Raw genomic sequence first — 18645 nt, forward strand, 5'->3', positions numbered from 1 at the left:
ATTGATCGTAAGTTTTAAATAAATATTGACATTTGTGTGTGTATGGTTTTGTTTCAGACTATTCTTGTACTTAATGTCAATTTTTGAGGAAGTATCCTCTCCTACTGTAAAATATTATGTTTCGTGTATGCACATTAGGTTCTTATAAATTATATTCTGATTTTGAGTTTATGTAATATTTACTTATTTAAATAATATTTAATATTTGTTTCTACCTCGCTAGTAAATTTCTTTAATGTTGTCCCATAGCCGGTATTTAGCGTGTATGTAATAGCACTCCATCGTTTACTGCCATTGTAAATTAATAAAGCATGCTCGTATATTGAAGCGAGTGGACAGAGATTTCATTATCTTCAGTTCCTTGACATTTTTTTAAATAGGATTTTTAGTCAGCAAGTCCTTGAAGTAAGTTTTCGCTTACAAACAAACCGCTATAGCTGTGGCGAGTTTTAGTTTTACTGGGGCCTCGTGTCAATTCCGTAGTGTGTGTGTGTGGGGGGGGATCCCCTCCTCTACTGTATTAATGAGTAGTGAAACCTTTCCTATTGATTACCATATTCTTTGAGAATGTCAGATGAAATCTCTTACCTCTAAATCAGTCACTAGACAAGCAGCAACCTTGAGGTATATGGACAACGTTAACAAAATGCATGAAAGATGCCAGCAACATTTTCCCTCCCCCTCCATGCGAGATATATAATTGTCTAAATTAAGAGACTTGTTTGGCCTATTGTAGCTTTTATATTTAGATAACAATATAAATTAATATATTTGCATCTTTGTTACATCTCATCTGCATAAGATTTATTCTATTACATTGTACTTTAACTTTGTACAGTAAAAATTATTTTAACACAAAATCTGTTCAAAAAAGATGTTAAATTCAATGTTATTTATACCCGAGCAGTATTAAATATTGCATAAAGTAGGCTGTTTATTGAAGATACAGGTTTTATTATGAATATTTCATCAGATAAGACAGTTTTCATGGACATTATCACAAACGTTGTCAGAGACAAAATATAAAACAAAAATATAATTTAGATCATAAAGCATATCCATTGGTTAGTGTCTTAACTAAGCTGTTTGGTTCCTTAAGGTTTTTGTGTTGGGGAGCCTTGCAATACTTCATTGGGTCTTATGATGCAAAGTTGTAATATACACTATTACATTACAGTATATATACGCCATTGTATTACACTACCAGAAATAAAATTTCAATAAGTTATGTTTAGCTTAACGATATGTCACAATTAGAGGCGATATTGAAACCTTGCTCATACTGGCAGTTTGTTATGAACTAAAACGTACGATGGAGCCTCCGTAGATCAGTCAGTATAGACCAAGCCCTTTGGTCGGAAAGAAATGGTTCGATTCCCGTCAGCATCGTGAGGAATCTTTATCTGGTTTCTTTCGACTAAAGGTGAGTTAACCGGTCTCATTAGTTTTTTTTTTTTTTTTATATTATTATTATTATTTATTTATTATTATCCTGGTAACTCGGATTTTTCATCCCTCAAAACAGGCAAACCGGTTCCATAAACACAGACGGCTACAGTCATAAAATATACTACGTCGAGGAAGACAATGGGAAACCACCTTGCTCATAATTATCTCCTTAGTATGGCAGTATATAGCTATCCCCACCAGCCATATGGTTGAGGGAATAGGTTAGGATAAAACATACAAAAAAAAAAAAAAAAAAACGGTGAGGTAGTCTTTATCCGACATGGAATGGATATTTATCATGAAAAAGTTGGAAAAACTAACCGCTTCGCGAGACTGCTGAAACCCGAAATTTAATGAAAATATTAATATTAAACAAAATTTAACACCTTCTTGCTTACTTCATATTCACGTGTAGATGAGGTTAACATCATCAACATCAATCGCTTGGGTTTAAAAGCAGTTACGGTCTTCAAATACAAGATTGTTGGTAACATATGAGCTGTTGAAGTTGTCTGTGGTTACATTGAGACAGGTGGGCGTCGAATCAAGATATCATTGATGCAGAATTTATGAAAAATAAAATAAGCAGCAGAAAATTCTTCTTGTGTGCCTATTCGGCTGCACGCAATCTCCTAGTCATAAGTTAATAATTCTTATACGGTAATGATTCCAAAAATCTACTGATCACACATACTATAGCCGAAACGAAAAGTATATTTCGTTTTTCAGGATATAAGTGTATTTCAGGATAATGAAAGGCAAATGCTTTCACTCCAGTACCAAGGGTGCTAACTGATGATGTTCTAACCGTATTTAATTGAAAAAAAAAAAAAAAGGCTCTGCCACGTATTGTTTTAAGGAAGCATTCATTACTCCACTTTCATAGGATATCCTAACCCCCTTTCTGAGTTCAGATACCGAATAAGGTGAACACGACATTTCAAAACACTGAAACTTTATTAAGGATTGTTTTCATTGAAAGGACTAGCCTTGTCAAAATGACGAAGACTTCGATGCTAGTATTTTATTTTATGGCATCACCGGTGTCTTTATTCGTCAACAATGTTACAGCGGTAAGCTTCAAAAGCTCTCCTTAAGGTCACCAACCTAATGAACTGTTAAATCGATTTGCATGGCTATGGTTAAGTAGGTAAAAGCCTCCATTTAATCAACGACAGGTGCGAGTTGATTTGAACCCAAATCAAATCGTTAATTTGATTTGGGTTCAAATCCTACGCAGCATGGATTGTTCGAGGCATTAAACGAGGGTTACCATTCTTTATGACATAACCTTGCTTATTGGAGAGTTGAAATGGATTAAAATTACATTTGATGTCAACCAAGCTATTTATATTTTGCATCCACCATAGTACTTGGACTACGGCTTTCCTGACAAATTAACTGGGACAAAGGAGTTTACATAAAACATACTTTTTGTGGAGAAAGGTTGCGATTCTTATAGCACGTAGAAACACTAGGATAATCATCCTGAGAACACACTCTGACAGATATGTTTTTGATTTAATCTGGATTTATAAGGACGGATTAAGATCAATGCCTCTTAATTACGTTTCCAACCGGTTTTCCTATTTTTCAGGATGAAAATCACTAGTTTTCGGGAGAAACTAGTGACTTTCTTCTTGTAGTCTTGCTTACTATAGACTACAGAGCGAGAATTAACAGCCTTATGATCACCAAAATTGTTTTTTTTTTTAAAAAACTAAATCATAAATTGCCTCTATTTTGCATTTATTTTATTCTCATTTTTTATTATTTTGATGCTCTTAGTATCAAGAAGATCAAGCATAATAGCTCTTAATTATACATGGATTTCAAGGAATTGAATGTTTGTATTGCAGGATTATATGAATATTCTTTTTTTTATTCGTAAGAACATCAATAGATAAAGATTTTCAGCGTTCCGTTTTTCATTAAAGGATGAAAAATGGAAGTGAAATTACAACCTTCTCTGATAATTTATTTCAGTTATCTCTTTTGAACAGAGTAAAGATTTCATATTCTAAGTTCTAATGACTTAAAATTAATGAAATATTTCTGCACTAATATCTAACAATTATTCTAAGATTCAGATACCTCTTGGGGTTCTCTTCTTTTCCTTTCCAGGCTGTCTGTCTTGTCTCGACTCCCTAGACGCGGAGACATCTGGCTACTCATCGTTGTTTGTTGACAAAAAAGCCCCTCCATGCTATCAAAATCCAGATTATTTGGACTACCGTTGTGCGCCTTAGCAACTAAGGTCCAAAGATTTTTACGTCCGACAACTTTGTGACTTGGAATTTTGTTCCAGTTCAATGTTTTCATCTTCGTTTTTGGCTTGGGAGTTTCTTGTTGAGGTAATTTGACTGGAGGATCCTGGACAAGTTGTACACTTGAGGAAAAGGGACCAAGTCCAGGTGGCGTAGGAGAAGGTGGCGGTGGTGGAATAGGGGATGGACTCCTGAATCCACCAGGAGAGAGAGGTGGTGGTGGTGGAGGAGGTGGAGGGGGTGGTGGACCAGAATTGAATGGTGGTGGCGGTGGTGGCGGAGGGATTCCAGTTCCAGGAGGAGGTAAAGGTGGCGGTGGTGGTGGCGGCGGCGGAGGGGGCGGTGGTGACATAGCATGCGACCTTGAATTGTCATTTTGCGGACTAAATGACTGCACTGAATTCGTAGGAGATAGCACACCCGGAGTGCGAGATCCTTCCGTAAAAGTTAATTGCATTGGAGTTCTTTTTCGCGTTCTTCCTTCGACGTCTTCCACTTTATGGCACGAACACTGACAACGTCCTTCTACAAATCTTAATTTATTCAAACTATGATGATAACTTGGCGTGCGGAGGAGTTTTTCGGAATCCTCTTTAGTTTCTAGAAGGGTTGCCCGATGAACCAACGTTTCAGCTGTGTCCCAGATTATATCGGAAATTGGCTGTGATGAATCGACTCTTAGAAGGTGCTGGAGTACATTAAGAAAAGGAATTTCTTGCGGAGTTTCCGCCACCTAACAAATATAAAATTGACCTTAATTAGAGACAATAAAAACATTAGAAAACTAAAACGTGTCACGAAATTCTGAAATACAAAAATTATATTTCACAAGAGTTTGTTACTACCTAATTTACATTATTTTGAAACCTGTTCCAGCGGAATGCGGATACATCAAATGAAATATATTTGCTGTTTTTGAAACGGGTTTGAAAATGTACCTTAATTACACATCTTATCCTTACAAGATTTCTTATTTGAATTTGAAGAGAGTATTTGTTGACATCAAACTGTGAAAAAAAATTTTTTCTACCCACCTGTCGCAATATAGCATAGAAGACATCTAGGTGACTGTTTAGATCGACACCGTCTGGTCCCGTCAGTTGACCTTCGTCTGTATACCTCTGCTCATCAAATACATCCAGTTGTACGGCCAAGTCCGAATCTCCAGTTTCCGCGCACTCCCGTCTAGTTTAAAAAAAATCAAATAAAAATAAAATTGATATTTTTCATGTTTGCAAAAAAAAAAAAAAAAGTTCATAGTAGTTTTCTTTTGGGGGAAAAACTTACAGTGTTAAAGGTTAAGACTTATTATTGTTTATGTGACCATAGGTTTTTTAATTACTATATATGTTCATATAATAACGCCTACCAGTTTCGCTAGCAACTGTCTAGCTTTCTCAAGGCTTGAACGGTAAACACACACAAAAAAAAATAAATGCTCAAATACATCCAGTTGTACGGCCAAGTCTGAATCTCCAGTTGTTTCCGCGCACTCCCGTCTAGGTAAAAAAATAAAAAATAATAAATAAAAATAAAATTGATATTTTTCATATGTTTGCATGTAGGCATTTATTATTTTTTTGTGTTTACCGTTCAAGCCTTGAGAAAGCTAGACAGTTGCTAGCGAAACGTAGGCGTTATTATATGAACATATATAGCAATTAAAAAAACCTATGGTCACAAACAATAATAAGTCTTATATTTTAACACTTCATGACCAAATATGAATATTTTAAACTTAAATGTTTTTAATTTATTTTGAAGTATTAAAACTCTCCCTTATGGAGTAAAACAATACGTAAATATTGTTTTATTCTTCCCTAAGAAATATGTAGTAAGGAATGAGTTCGAAGAAATCCGATGCAAAACTCATGATAGAAACTGAGTAGCGTTTATATTAAAACTCAGAGGATAAAGGGACTCCTTACTCAATCGATATCAGTGATGGCCTTTTGGAAAGACCTGTTCGAATCTCGTCAACGACGTGAAAAATCTATGCGGACTTTTCAAAAGAAGGCAAATTAATCGGTCTCATGTGGAGGCGCAAGTGTTTTTCTTACCAGAAATTTGGGTTTTTCAGTCCGCAAAAACAGGCAAACCGAACCAGAAGAACACATGCAATTTACAGACATAGCAAACAATGCAAATAGGATATTGCTGCTTATAATAACCAAGTTACTTGGTCGTTACAGAACATTGAGCCCAACAAGAGAAGAAAATGGGATCTCAGAGGACTGAAGTCAGCCCTCAGTGATATAAATTAATGAAGGTAATGAAAATTATAAAATTAATGCTAAGCCTTCGTCTCTGAAATTTATCATTTAAATTTGAATCTTAAAATTTAAGATGTTGAAAATTCGTTCACACTTACAGTATGTCTTACATTTGTAAATCAACTCGTAAATATTTTGATTTCAGTTCCTATATTTTAGTCAGTTGTCTTTAACTGTGAGTTAAGCATTAAGAGTATACACTACTGCTGAAGTAGTTTTAGACCTCTCCTCTTACCAGCATGTTCTAAATTAACTGATCATTTTTATTTCCTGAATATTTTATGTAATCTTAATAGCATCACAGTCTGTGAATTAAAATTTAAATATTCTGGCACATATAGCTTGGAAAAGAATGATTTATGTTTTTAGAGGAAGAATGATTTGTTGCTCCGATCGTAATTTTAGCCATACTGGTTTATGTGTCACATATGATCTCTCTCATTTCTTCCATGTCTGCAATTCGCACATCCTTGTTCGCACAAACAAAGTTGCCAACAGTAGTTGTAGTCTGATCCAAGTACTGTAAGATAGCGGCACAATCCTTTTGTTGACTTATCAAATATCTCTTTTACACTCTACTACATCTAATCAGGCGTTATTATTATTATTTTTATTGGTTTGATTTGTTACAGCGGATAGCTATATTTATTCTGAGGCTCAAGCATCAATACAGAATACTCTCTGCACAAAAAATCACATTTATATTTGAAACACTGTGTATCATATAGATTGTTTAAGTGACAAAATCAATTCCACTGTTAGCAACGTATGATCCAAGTTGAAATAAGCGTTCAAATATTTTTCTAGGCGATTTTCAATGGTTATGTCTCAGGGTGTGATCGCAGATTTCATTTTCGCTTTCGAAAACTGTTATCGAGTACCCCCCCCCACACACACATTTCTGGAAATGTATGTTTTAAGACAGAGTAACATCCTTAGAACACAGTGTAATACGTGGATATCCATGCCATTAATGGACCTTTTAATTAAGGGACTTTTTCCATGCTGCGATTTGAAAGTATGGTTATTGATTTAGAAGAGACACTCATTTTGTTTGTAAGCAGGCTTATGAAAAGTCGCACAATAAGAGAATTGCTTTATTAAATGCAAAATAAATAAATCAATCTTACCGAAGTTTGCCGATCACATCCAGAACTTTCAAACCTGAAAAAAAAAAAAGAAGTTATATATCACTTCAAGTATAATGCTCTGATTTTGCTTAACATGTCTTCCACTGACACTGTGAACGAATGATTAATAAATTAATCAATTCAAGAATATACTAAAGGTCAGTAACCGTAGGAAACATTTCCAATCTTATTATTCTCTAATTCTCATATGATTCTTTTTTATGTATTCATTATCTTGAAATTAGTTTTTAGGCCAGATATGCTTATCAAGCATGTAATTCCAGTTTATATAAAAGCACAGCTTTGAGGTTTCCTAATTGAACTATGGAATATTTCGACTCACGTCGTGTTTCCAAAAATGCATCCCCGACACAAATACGACAGCAGATGTGTTGATATTTAATCTTCTCTTCCACTTAACACGTTAGATCAGTGGTTCTTAACCTTTTTCACCTGACGCTCTCTGCTCAATTTTGCACTTGCTAATGACTCAATAAAATAATTCTAATATATTATTAGGCAAACCTAAATTACCATCAACATATTTGAACCGATAGTTAATTAAAATTAATTACATACAAATTAATTTTTACTCAAAAAAGATGCACACTTACTGTATTTAATAAGTCAATTATTAATGGCTACCCTGAGCCTAATGAGGTCCTGTTAATTTTTCAATATCAATTTCGATGTTCGACAAACGAAGTCTCCTCTTTCACTTATTTGCAATCTATTTCGCTGCTTATCTAGACCAAGTATGAAGAAGGAAAAAGCAAATGAGCAGTAATTTTATTTCTCGCCAAAGCTGAGGATACTTGCATCGCATGTTTGGCCAGAATCTTTCAGAAAAAATCTCGTCTAGTCATGCTCTGTTTGTAGAATGTTAATTTGTTGATAAAAGCATTTATAATTCCCTTTGCTTTAACCTCATTTAATTTGGTGAAAATACTGGAAAGATATGAGATGTCAACCTTTTCCTATTTTTTAGAACATTACGCATGTCTTTAATTCGCGAAAATTACTCCATATCCTTTTTTTTGCTTTATTTGGGTGCTTTGTTCTTAAATTCTCAATCATTCTTGAAGGCTTTATTCCTTCGTTTTGTTTTCACATATTACGCATATTGGTAACTAATCATTATTTATGAACGATCCGCACGGTTAGCCTAGTGGCTATGCGCTTCGCAACTATATGCCTGGGGAAGGAGTGTCCTGGGTTTGATTCCTGTAGCCGACGTGAGGAGCTTAAGGATCTTCCTAAGAGCTTCCTAAGCCATAGCCAAGTTAGCCGGTCTTAGGCGTGGACAGCAGGTTTTTTTCCCCACAGTTTATCTGGAGTTTTTCATCCCGCAAACAGGCAAACCGGCCCCATGAACACACGGATCTACAGCCATAAATACTTACCCCCATGAGGGGGGGGATCAACTCTCCCCAGTAGGAATGGGGGGAGGAAACTCCATATAAATAAATAAATTTATGAACGGAATAATTACGTATTTTGAATATTGACCACACATTCTTTTTTCACTCATTTTAATGGGCTAGAGTGCTACACAATATCAACGAAGTACACTACACGATACCACGGGCTAGATGCAAATTGCAAACCAGGATTGTCAGATAGGCGTTAGGAAAAATAGCGGATATAGCTTATAAAAGTAGTGATTCTGTTAAAAATAGCCCAAATTAATTACCGTATTTGCCGGCATATAAGACGCACTTTTTTCTTTGAAAATAGGTCTGAAAAACAGGGTGCGTCTTATACGCCGATACTCAGGGCCTCATTTACCATTTGGCGCATGAAGCGCAAGCTGGGGGCTTCACTCTCTATGGGGGGGGGGAGCACATTTTAAAACCTTACTCCTCACAAAGAACAATAAAAAAACAGCATAGTTTTAGTTGCAAAATAAAATACTTATTTTTAAATATTAAATTCATAATATAAATACTAGAGGCCGCTGAAAAATTTGTGAGGCTTCCCGCTTCCATTTGAAATACATTGTTCTTCCCTTAGAATATAAAACTAACAGGAACTCCTGTATTCCATAAAATTCACGTATGTAAGCGTACTATTTGTTTGCTGGACGTACATACATGTCCAGCAAACCTGGATAATATTCTGTCCACCTGCTGAAAGAACATGAATAAAACGTGTAGTTTGACCGTCATGTCCATTAGAAAGGCCAATAATCCTTCATGCTGAAAAGAACACTTAACTAGATTACTTAACTAGATAACGTAGTAGCTACGTTCACTTGTAATTGTACTGTTGCAGTTTTAAGCAAAAGACAAATGCGATCTCTGATAAAATATCATTGGATATAAATTTTTGATATTAAAAACTCACAATCGGAAACCCCAAGTAATGCAGTTTAACATCATTTGTTGTTCATTAAAAAAAAATCGTTCTTAAAATTGAAATGTGCGACCCATATAATTTTATTTTGCAAGGAAAGAAAGCAAAATGTCATATTTATTTCAATAAATGTTATTTAAAAAATATAAATATTTGACATACTATTTCCAATGCAAACAAACGTTTTGATTATTTATTTTCGCACATGTGAAATTCGTTTTTATATGGGAAGAGACACAATAAATTGTGCAGCAAAAAAAGGTCAAATATCGTAGGACAGTGAAGAAATTCCAAGTAATACAGTGCAGATAAAGACAATAATCCGCTAACGACGGGGGGGGGGGGGCTGCATTTTAACAGATAGAATGCTGATGAAGTTTTATCAGCATTCTACATTTTTATTTGGTCAAAGGGATTTTGAGTATATTTGCAAACAGATATATTCAACATAACTTAGCCAGTTTTGTTAAAAGTGCCGCATTTGAAGAAATATTAGCGGCATAATAATAAAATAGCAAAATTCATAATGCTTCAGAATAACATGATAATTTTGATGATACCAAAACAAGATGAGAAACATCTGTAGAAATCTATTATTATTATTAGAGTCCTAATTATGATGGTTTTCGCTTCTGAACTACCTGGACTATTATCAATATTACTAAATTCCAATCTCCTTCTCTGGAAATTTTCTCTTAGTAAATGTTTGACTTGTGTTGACCAATCACTGACTTATGCAGTTTAATCCAGAGATTAAATATATGGTCAGTTTAATCCACAACGTTCTTAAGAATATTTCACCCTGTGATTTCCCCGAATCTTATTAAGAAAGAACAGATCGCTGAGTATTGAACGTGCCATCATTTTGAAACACGTTCCTAAGACAACAGAGGGATTTTTTTGTGTGCTGCTGCTATTTCTATCAAGTAGTGGGTAAGAGCAGTTTCTATATCACATAAACAGAGCATTTCATTTTCGAGTTTATTATTATTTATAAATTAAATTGATTTTTCAGTTCATTTTTTTGTGCATCAAGATTCTAGTTATTTTAGGGTAAAATGCCGAGTAAAAAAGTGGATGTTAGCGAGCATAGCAAGTTATCGTTACTGTTGATTGCCCTCTACGTTTTAACTAAAGCTGGAATTATTATGCTTATTATTGCAACTTAAAAAATCAAATCTGGAGTTGAATAAATCTTAATAATTGTGCGATAAAGTTGGAACTGATTTAATCTTATATATATATATATATATATATATATAGGCAACAAAATTTACCTTTCACCTAAAGTTGGATGGTTGGAAAGCAGATATGTTAACCGTTCTGTCAACCAGGGAGGCATACTATGCATGTTACTGCAAACTGAAACGTTTTATATTTATATTTAGATCCATGTTGTAATTCCATAAATATGACGATTTTTGCTACAATTTTTATTACCCTAAATACTAGTGGGGATGGTCGGCGGTAGATGACGATGTAGATGAAGGAAGTTGCGGTTGATGGAGTGGTGGAGACGGAGAGTTGTAAAGTAGGTGCCCTCCCTCGATGAGTCTTTGGACTTCCTGGAGGTGTTAAGTAATAATAATAATAAAAATATTCAAAATTTTTATTTTTAGTGAGAATATCTGAACTTTACAGTTGAAGTTCCTATTTTTACCTTGATTAGCAAGCTTAAATTGATTGCATTTAAATTATTTTCTTTCTTTAAAAAAAAAAACTTTTATCCTTATGCTAAATTATTACCATACCTTTTAATATTTTTTCGGTATTCAGAATTTTTGTTGCAACTATGATGCTTGTCAAACAAAATCAACGTTCTCAAAATCAACAATCAACACTGCAATTGAAATCTTTCGCAGAAAGATTTTGGATATAAACGTGGATATATTTCAAGTGGTTAGTAGTTGGAAGGGGACCAATCGTTCGATGCTGTTGGCACACTCTCCCTCGATGAGTCTTTGGACTCCCTGGAGGTGTCTAATAATAATAATTTCACTTAGTGAAATACCTCTTTATATCCATGTTTCAAAGCCAATATAGCGTCAATATTGGCTTTTAAACGTGGATATAAAGAAATTAAAGACGCATTACTTGAACTATCCATTTCTCCTCATGAAAAACTTATTTTTAAATTAGAGAGCTCATCATTGGCTGAACATTTTGAGAAACCAGAAACAGCAATTTTAACAGTTGTGTGAGACAAAATTTTACAATGAATGCATGCTACTGGTAAATCTCTACAAGATCCCGATATGGATTTGTTTTTAGCTAATAATTTGTTACACTCTTTAGTTGGTTTATTTTAGATATAAGAAATAGTTTTGTTGCTGTAAATGAAGAAGCGAATTTATTACCAGATGAGACAAAATTTAAAGACGAAAAGGAAAGAGTTAAAAAAAGCGAAAAAAAAAAAAAAAAAGAAATGAGTGACGAACTTTCACAATCTAACAATGAGATTATATTACGTGGGAAAGAAAATGTCGCTGTGAACACTTTTAATGTCATTTGCGATAAGCTAATTTTGGGAATTAATGAAAGAACAAAAAGCTATTTCGACATATTTCATATATTTGACATTTTTTTGAAGAAAGATATAGATCGAGACAAGTACCAGACTAGTATTAATAAAATTTTACAAACTTATGGGACTGATATTCATCCCGAAACATTTACTAATGAAGTTAAGCAATTTTTAATAATGATAAAGGAAGAAAATTCTTCGATTAAAAATATGTACAGATTTATAAACGATGGATTAAGATATACTTCTCCGAACGTAGAAACAATTTGAAAAATATTTTTGACGATGCCTATTTCAAATGCAAGTGCTGAACGCTCATTTTCAGTGTTGAAACGAATAAAAAATTATTTAAGAAGCAACTTGCAACAAAATAAAACAAATGACCTGTCATTATTATGCATTGAATCAGATTTAATGGACTCAATTAATTACGATGACATTATAGATATATTTTCTAAAACCAAAGCCAGAAAAAAAAAAAACTTTTAGTTATTGATTTTTTTTATTTAAATTTGAACTGATTTATTTTTATACTTTTTTTTAAAATGCAAATATATGTATACCAATGTTGTATTGTGTTATTAAAATTAGTTATTATGGAAATGTTTACTTTTATTTTCAATAAACTAAAAAAAGTGCTTATTTTTGAGGCCTCATAAGATGTTGCGCCTCGGGCCTCCAAAAGAATAAATGCAGCGCTGCCGGTACTCAGTTTTTTTTTTTTTTATTTCTGGAAATTTTCTCTGTTCCGAGTTACGCGATTTCTTTATTGCTTCTTTGCGGTGTGTGTGAGAGCATTCCAGTTTCTTTGCGGTGTGTGTGAGAGCATTCCAGTTACTTAGAGCAGTGTTTCTCAAACTTCAGACATCCGCGTTTATATGATTGGTGCGGTATTAACAAAAGATCGTGCTACTAAATGACAAAGACAAGCCGACAGGTGAGTTGAAATGCTAATTCTCTTCAACCGAATTCCTTATATAATATCTGAAACACATTCACTATATATATATATATATATATATATATATATATATATATATATATTTGTTTTAACACGTTCACTCAAACCTTTCACTCAAATGCTGTATGACTTGTTCACTCAAACAAGTCATACAGCATTTTCTGTGGGAGGGGGACATGCGATTCATTAGTTAGCATCGTTTTTATCCTAGTTGTCTCTAATTGCACTGTTTGTTGAGAAACATATTGCACAGCCTGCAGATGTCTCTGTACCTTATTTAGTGATACAATAGGAACGTTTTACGATCTCGAACTTCACGGAAACATTGAATTTTATTCTATGCGTTAATGATGCATAGCCGAAAATTGCCACGGACCCCCTGAAGACCTTTCACGAATCCCCGGAGGTATGCGTACCACACTTTGAGAAACTAACCTAGAGTTCAGTGGATGCGAATACGCTGTCATCGACGATCACAGCTGTGTCCTGTTCGTTTAAACTTTCCAATTGTTGTCGCAATTGTGAACGGTGATAAATTTCTGCCGTTAAATTTTCTCTAAATTTCTTGGCAAATTATGGCTGAAAAACGTCGGCATTGTTACAATATTGCATACAATGCTACGTGTGATTGCGTATACTAAAGGACATGGAAATAGGGCTGCAGAGAGGCATTTCGGACCACCCCAAACTGAGAAAATGATAAGAACTTTGCGGAATCGGGAAGAGAATTTAAAAAAAGCAACTTGCAGTAAACATAACCTACGAAGTGGAACTGCAAAATGGCCAGAATTCTGAGGGAGAACTAAATACTTGGATTTTAGACCACAGAAAAGCAGGACTTTCAGTGTCTACAAAAATGATTATTCATCAAGCGAAAGCGATAGCCACTAAGGGATCGCCAACTTTACTGAATCAACATCATGATGGTCAAGATTCATGGAGAGAAACTAGCTATGTATGCTGACTAAAACAAAAATATCACAAAAGATGCGAGCCGAATATGAAGAAAAAATGATTGAATTTCATCGATTCGTCATTAACGCAAGGAAACGAGAAAATTTTGAACTTGCGCAAATAGGAAACATGGACGAGGTTCCGCTGACTTTTGATGTGCCGTCAAACAAAACTGTAGATTCCAAGGGTACTAAAAGTGTTACTATTAAAACTTCTGGGCACGAAAAAAACTCACTACACGATTGTTTTATCTTGCTGTGTTGATGGGACAAAATTGCTGCCACTATTGACTTTTAAAAGGAAGACGCTACCCAAAGAAAAACTGCCTAAAGGAGTGTTTGTATATGTTCACGCAAAAGGCTGGATGGATCGAGGAGGAATGAAGTTATCGATAGATAAAATTTGGTCTAGGAGCCCTGGTAGACTGTTGAAGAAGCCTGCCATGCTAGTATGGGATCAGTTTCGTTCTCACAGAACAGACGATGTTACAAATAAACTCAAGGAATTGAAAGGTCGGTTAGTTGTAATTCCAGGAGGTCTAACTAGTCAGCTTCAACCTTTAGATGTTTGTATTAATAAACCATTTAAGGGATTTATGAAGGAGAAGTGGAACAGCTGGATGCAGTCTTCAGATTTTGAGGTTACTCCATCAGGAAGAAGGAAGAAGCCTAGCATTTCGCAAGTTTGTGAGTGGGTCAAAGCTTCGTGGGATGCTGTGAAAACTGAGACAGTGGTTAAATCATTTAAGAAGTGTGGAATTAGTAATGCACTGGATGGTACAGAGGACAATTTGTTGTATGAGGACTCAGATTCTGATTTAGAAGAGATTTCAAGTGTCTCTTCATATAGCTCTGGAGATGAATTTCTGGATTTTGACGATTCAAAAAGGTGGGTGCTCTTTCCTAGGTATTTGTTGAAAGTAGACCTATTTATTACTTTATGTTTGAAATACTGTAAATTCATTATAATATTCAGTGATAAAGTTTTTTTCCTAAAAAATGTGTACAAAAAAGGGGGTGCGTCCTATACGCCGGCAAATACGGTATTCTCAATGTAGAATATTCAAACCAAAAAGTAGCCCAATTACTTAACTTTCAATGTAAAAATTCTAAAAAAAGAGCGAATAAATTTGAACAGTATTGCCAGATATACAATATAAATAGGGATGATAGATTAAATACTGAATTTTTTGCTTTTATTATATTATTAGTAGTATTATAATGCTTAGCTCTCCCCCCCCGTCAGCGTTCACAGCGCCCCCAGGGGGCGCTTCCGCCAAGGTTCTGTCGATGGCCTGTCACAGCCAAGTAACTTGGCTTCATACAAACCTAATTGATGCTATAAAGGGCAGTTAACTCTGCATATATTATCTGCAGTGTCCATCAACAGAGAATATTCTTTGGTTTTATTTGTCTTGTAGGTTAAAAACCCAAGTTTTTGGAAAGAAGAACACTGCCACATCTGTGCGAGAATGCTAACTCATCCTCACATAAAAAGCTCATAAAATTACTTCGCTTTCTAGACAGGATTCGAATCCAAGTCTTCCTCCAGCCGAAACGCATCGTCGTTTTACTTGACGACTTAGATTCTTGCCGTCTGGATGAATTGAATCTTTATAAGGACTTTTCATTGAAGTTGAGTTAGCCAGCCTCATATGGAGGTGGTAGAATTTTTTTTCCTCCAGATTTTTTTAAATCCCAAACAGACATACCGGCTATAATATACGCTAACAGATTATTAACCACTCTTTCATAGCATTAATCATTCTTTTCCCTTCAAGAGGTATACAAAATATTACGTGGTACTACATAAGTTTACATTATTACTCCTCCTAATTTAAGCTCACGTAGATCTACATTTTTGACCGTGTAGGCATTCGGAACCGAAATCCTACGGAATAGGTTGGTTACGCCTTATTCCCGAAGGTATCCTATGATTGTAGCCTGTGCGTTCACGGGGACGGTTTACCTGCTTGCGGGATGAAAAACCTCAGATAAACTGGGGGGGGGGAACCCTGCTGCCCACGCCCAATACCGGTTAACTTAGCTATGGCTGAGGAAGATCCTTGAGCTCCTCACGTCGTTGACGGGAATCGAACCTAGGACACTCTTTCCCCAGGCATAAGGTTGCGAAGCGCATAACCACTAGGATTACTAGCTTATCAAAATGTTTCTTCCAAATAACTTAATTGTTAGAACTAATATTGTCAAGTCTTATTTTGGTCTTCTGAAAAAAACACTAATTGCATCAATCTTTTGGGTTTTTTAATACCGTCAAACATGTTTTGCTAACTTTTTTCTTTCACTGTTTTAGTGAACGAAACACTTTAGATTAGCTCCGCTAAAACATTCTTGAGTGCTAGTATTGTCAAGTTTTTTCTAATATCTCTTTTAATGATTTCATTGATGTCATCTGTTTACTTTCCTTAAGACTCTCATATCATATCGTTGATGAACTATTTCTAATCCAACTTTTAAATCCGTAAGTTAAGATCAGTTTAAACAGTCTGGTATATTGCTAGTTCAGTTTTGGATAATTTATTTCTATTATTCGATACAAATGTATTCATTTGGCTCCCCATCATATCAGTTCTGCTTATTTAATTTGATTTCTTCACTAAAAATAATGCCTAACTAGCCGATGATGTTTTACGGTTTCTATAGGTTCTCTATTAAAAATAGAAAAACAACTATTTTCATAGTTGTCTTTCTACTGATAATTTTTATACCAAATTCGTTACAGCGGTATTCAGTTTCGTTAAACGTTCCTGAGAATAACATTATCGTAATCTGCAACTGAATAGGCGAGTTGAATATCTCAAATTTTGATAAACACTTTCCTTCATAACATGTGAATGCACAAATGATTAACAGGGAAGATAGCATAGCGTTGAACCCTTGCCGGTGCGTCTCTTCAATTCTAACTGTTGACATAGCTGAAGTACAGACCAATATAATACTCTTTATAATGTATAATTTAAACCATATAAATCTAGTGTTTTTAATAGCCTTTTCACTTCGCACCTTATGTTTTTTCCAAATCTGTCCATCAATTTGGATAAATCTACTGATTGGAATTTTATTTTTCAAAAGTACAGATTGTTGTTAATTTCCCACAGTTTTTTTTGTCTTAATATCTGAACATGACGATCTCCATCTGAACCAAAGTTACCTGTTTTTCAAGAAGAGTCTCAAGATTTCTCATATACGCTTGCATATCTAAACTGGAACCGCAGTAGAAAAATTTCTTTCCGATTCTCATCGATTTATTATTTTTTATTTTCTTAATAGATGGATACTCAGAGCGCTCTCTCTCTCTCTCTCTCCCCCCCCCCCCCACTCTCTGGAATTCAACCTTAAAACCAGACCTTTTAATTCTGCAGTGTAGCTACTGTAAAACTTTAATATCTCCATTGCCAGCTTGGTTGGCCGAGTGGTTAGCGTATCCTCCTCAAGTCAAAAGGCTGGGGATTCGAATCCCGCCCCATTGGGAATGGATGTTTGTAATTGTCTGTGAAAATACTAGTGGTGGTGGGCGGAAGATGGCGTTGGTGTAATTGCGGTTCATTGCAGTTGGTGGAGATTGAGTTGTAGAGCAATTGCATTCCCTTGATGAGCCTATGGACTCCCTGGAGGTGTCACGTAATAATAATAATAGTTGATCATTTCTGACAGAATATAATCGACTCTAGTCTTTCCAAATGTCGGAAGTTTTTATCCACCTAAGTACTGAAATGTACCCACGACTTAATTCCTCTTGGATATTTTCTTCATTTTGTAATAGTCTGAGTATATGATCCAGACATTCAGAATATCTTCAGTTCTTTTTTGTCACCTTTATCATCTCTAATTCCTTTTACACTGTTTCCCCTCCGCAGCTCTTCGCAATGTCTTCTGGCAATTTTTGTTTGGTTGCAAACATGTAAAAAACTTAAGGATTTGCCGACCTTTCAAGAAGTTTATATGCGTGTCAACTTTTCTGGGACGGCCTGATTTTTCGACTGCCATTAAATTCTGATGTTTCAATCGCTGCTAACAAATTCACCGTATTCTTCCATCATCGAAGCAGGGAGTGTTTTCTTCACCTTTCCGTTGAGTTTAAGGTTTTATTTTTCATTTTTTTAATATCAAAAACGCACTTTTTTCTTTTACATGCGATTACTTATTTTTATCCTGCACAAAAACCAAGCCGGATGTCTGTCACTTTCTCTATCATATCTTTTACATGCTTGTATCTTGAGCCAGTATAAAGTTATCACTATCACTCACATACATAACAAGCCTTTTCTTATTTCTCGTCTTCTGAGAATTGACGCAAATCATCTAATACGTTGGAAAATAAAGTACTAGTGGTAACAATAAATCCCTATCCTGACGAAAATCCTTGGAGTACGCAAGATTATTAGCATTGATCCCACATTGTCAGCCCATCCTCGCTCATTTAGCATCTAGGTAAATATCATCTAGTAATCGAGCACAACGCAGGAAGGCGAGGATTGGACATTATCTCCCCAGTTATCCAGCTTTGACCCCTTATGCTATTCTACACTTAATGAGATTGATTTTTTTTTTTTTTTTTTTTTTTTTGCAGGACAGCCCTTTGAATAAAAGTAACAAACATGTTTATAGTTTTTACCGCTAGAGTGTGTTGTAATAGCAGGTGCAACTTTCGAGTGGCAACCGTTGAAGTAAGAATGCGTGAGTGGAGCGTGTCGGAAGTTGCATCATGGAGA

At 35.0% G+C, this 18645-nt stretch overlaps 1 protein-coding gene across 1 annotated transcript in view; it reads right to left on the bottom strand.

The window, feature by feature from the left end:
- The window catches only part of LOC150105698 (uncharacterized), a 100945-nt gene that overhangs the window by 56538 nt on the left and 25762 nt on the right, over positions 1-18645 (bottom strand). Inside the window, exons 4-6 of the mRNA XM_090394532.1 lie at positions 7120-7153; positions 4751-4901; positions 3544-4449 (exon numbers count right to left, since the gene is read on the bottom strand). Of these exons, the coding sequence (XP_090250658.1) occupies positions 3544-4449; positions 4751-4901; positions 7120-7153 (1091 nt within the window). The remainder of the gene's footprint in view (positions 1-3543; positions 4450-4750; positions 4902-7119; positions 7154-18645) is intronic.

This window comes from Typopeltis vanoorti, chromosome 6, assembly GCF_054136105.1.
Source record: "Typopeltis vanoorti isolate ZY-2024b chromosome 6, IOZ_Tvanoo_1.0, whole genome shotgun sequence".
NCBI classification, from domain to species: Eukaryota; Metazoa; Arthropoda; class Arachnida; order Uropygi; family Thelyphonidae; genus Typopeltis; species Typopeltis vanoorti.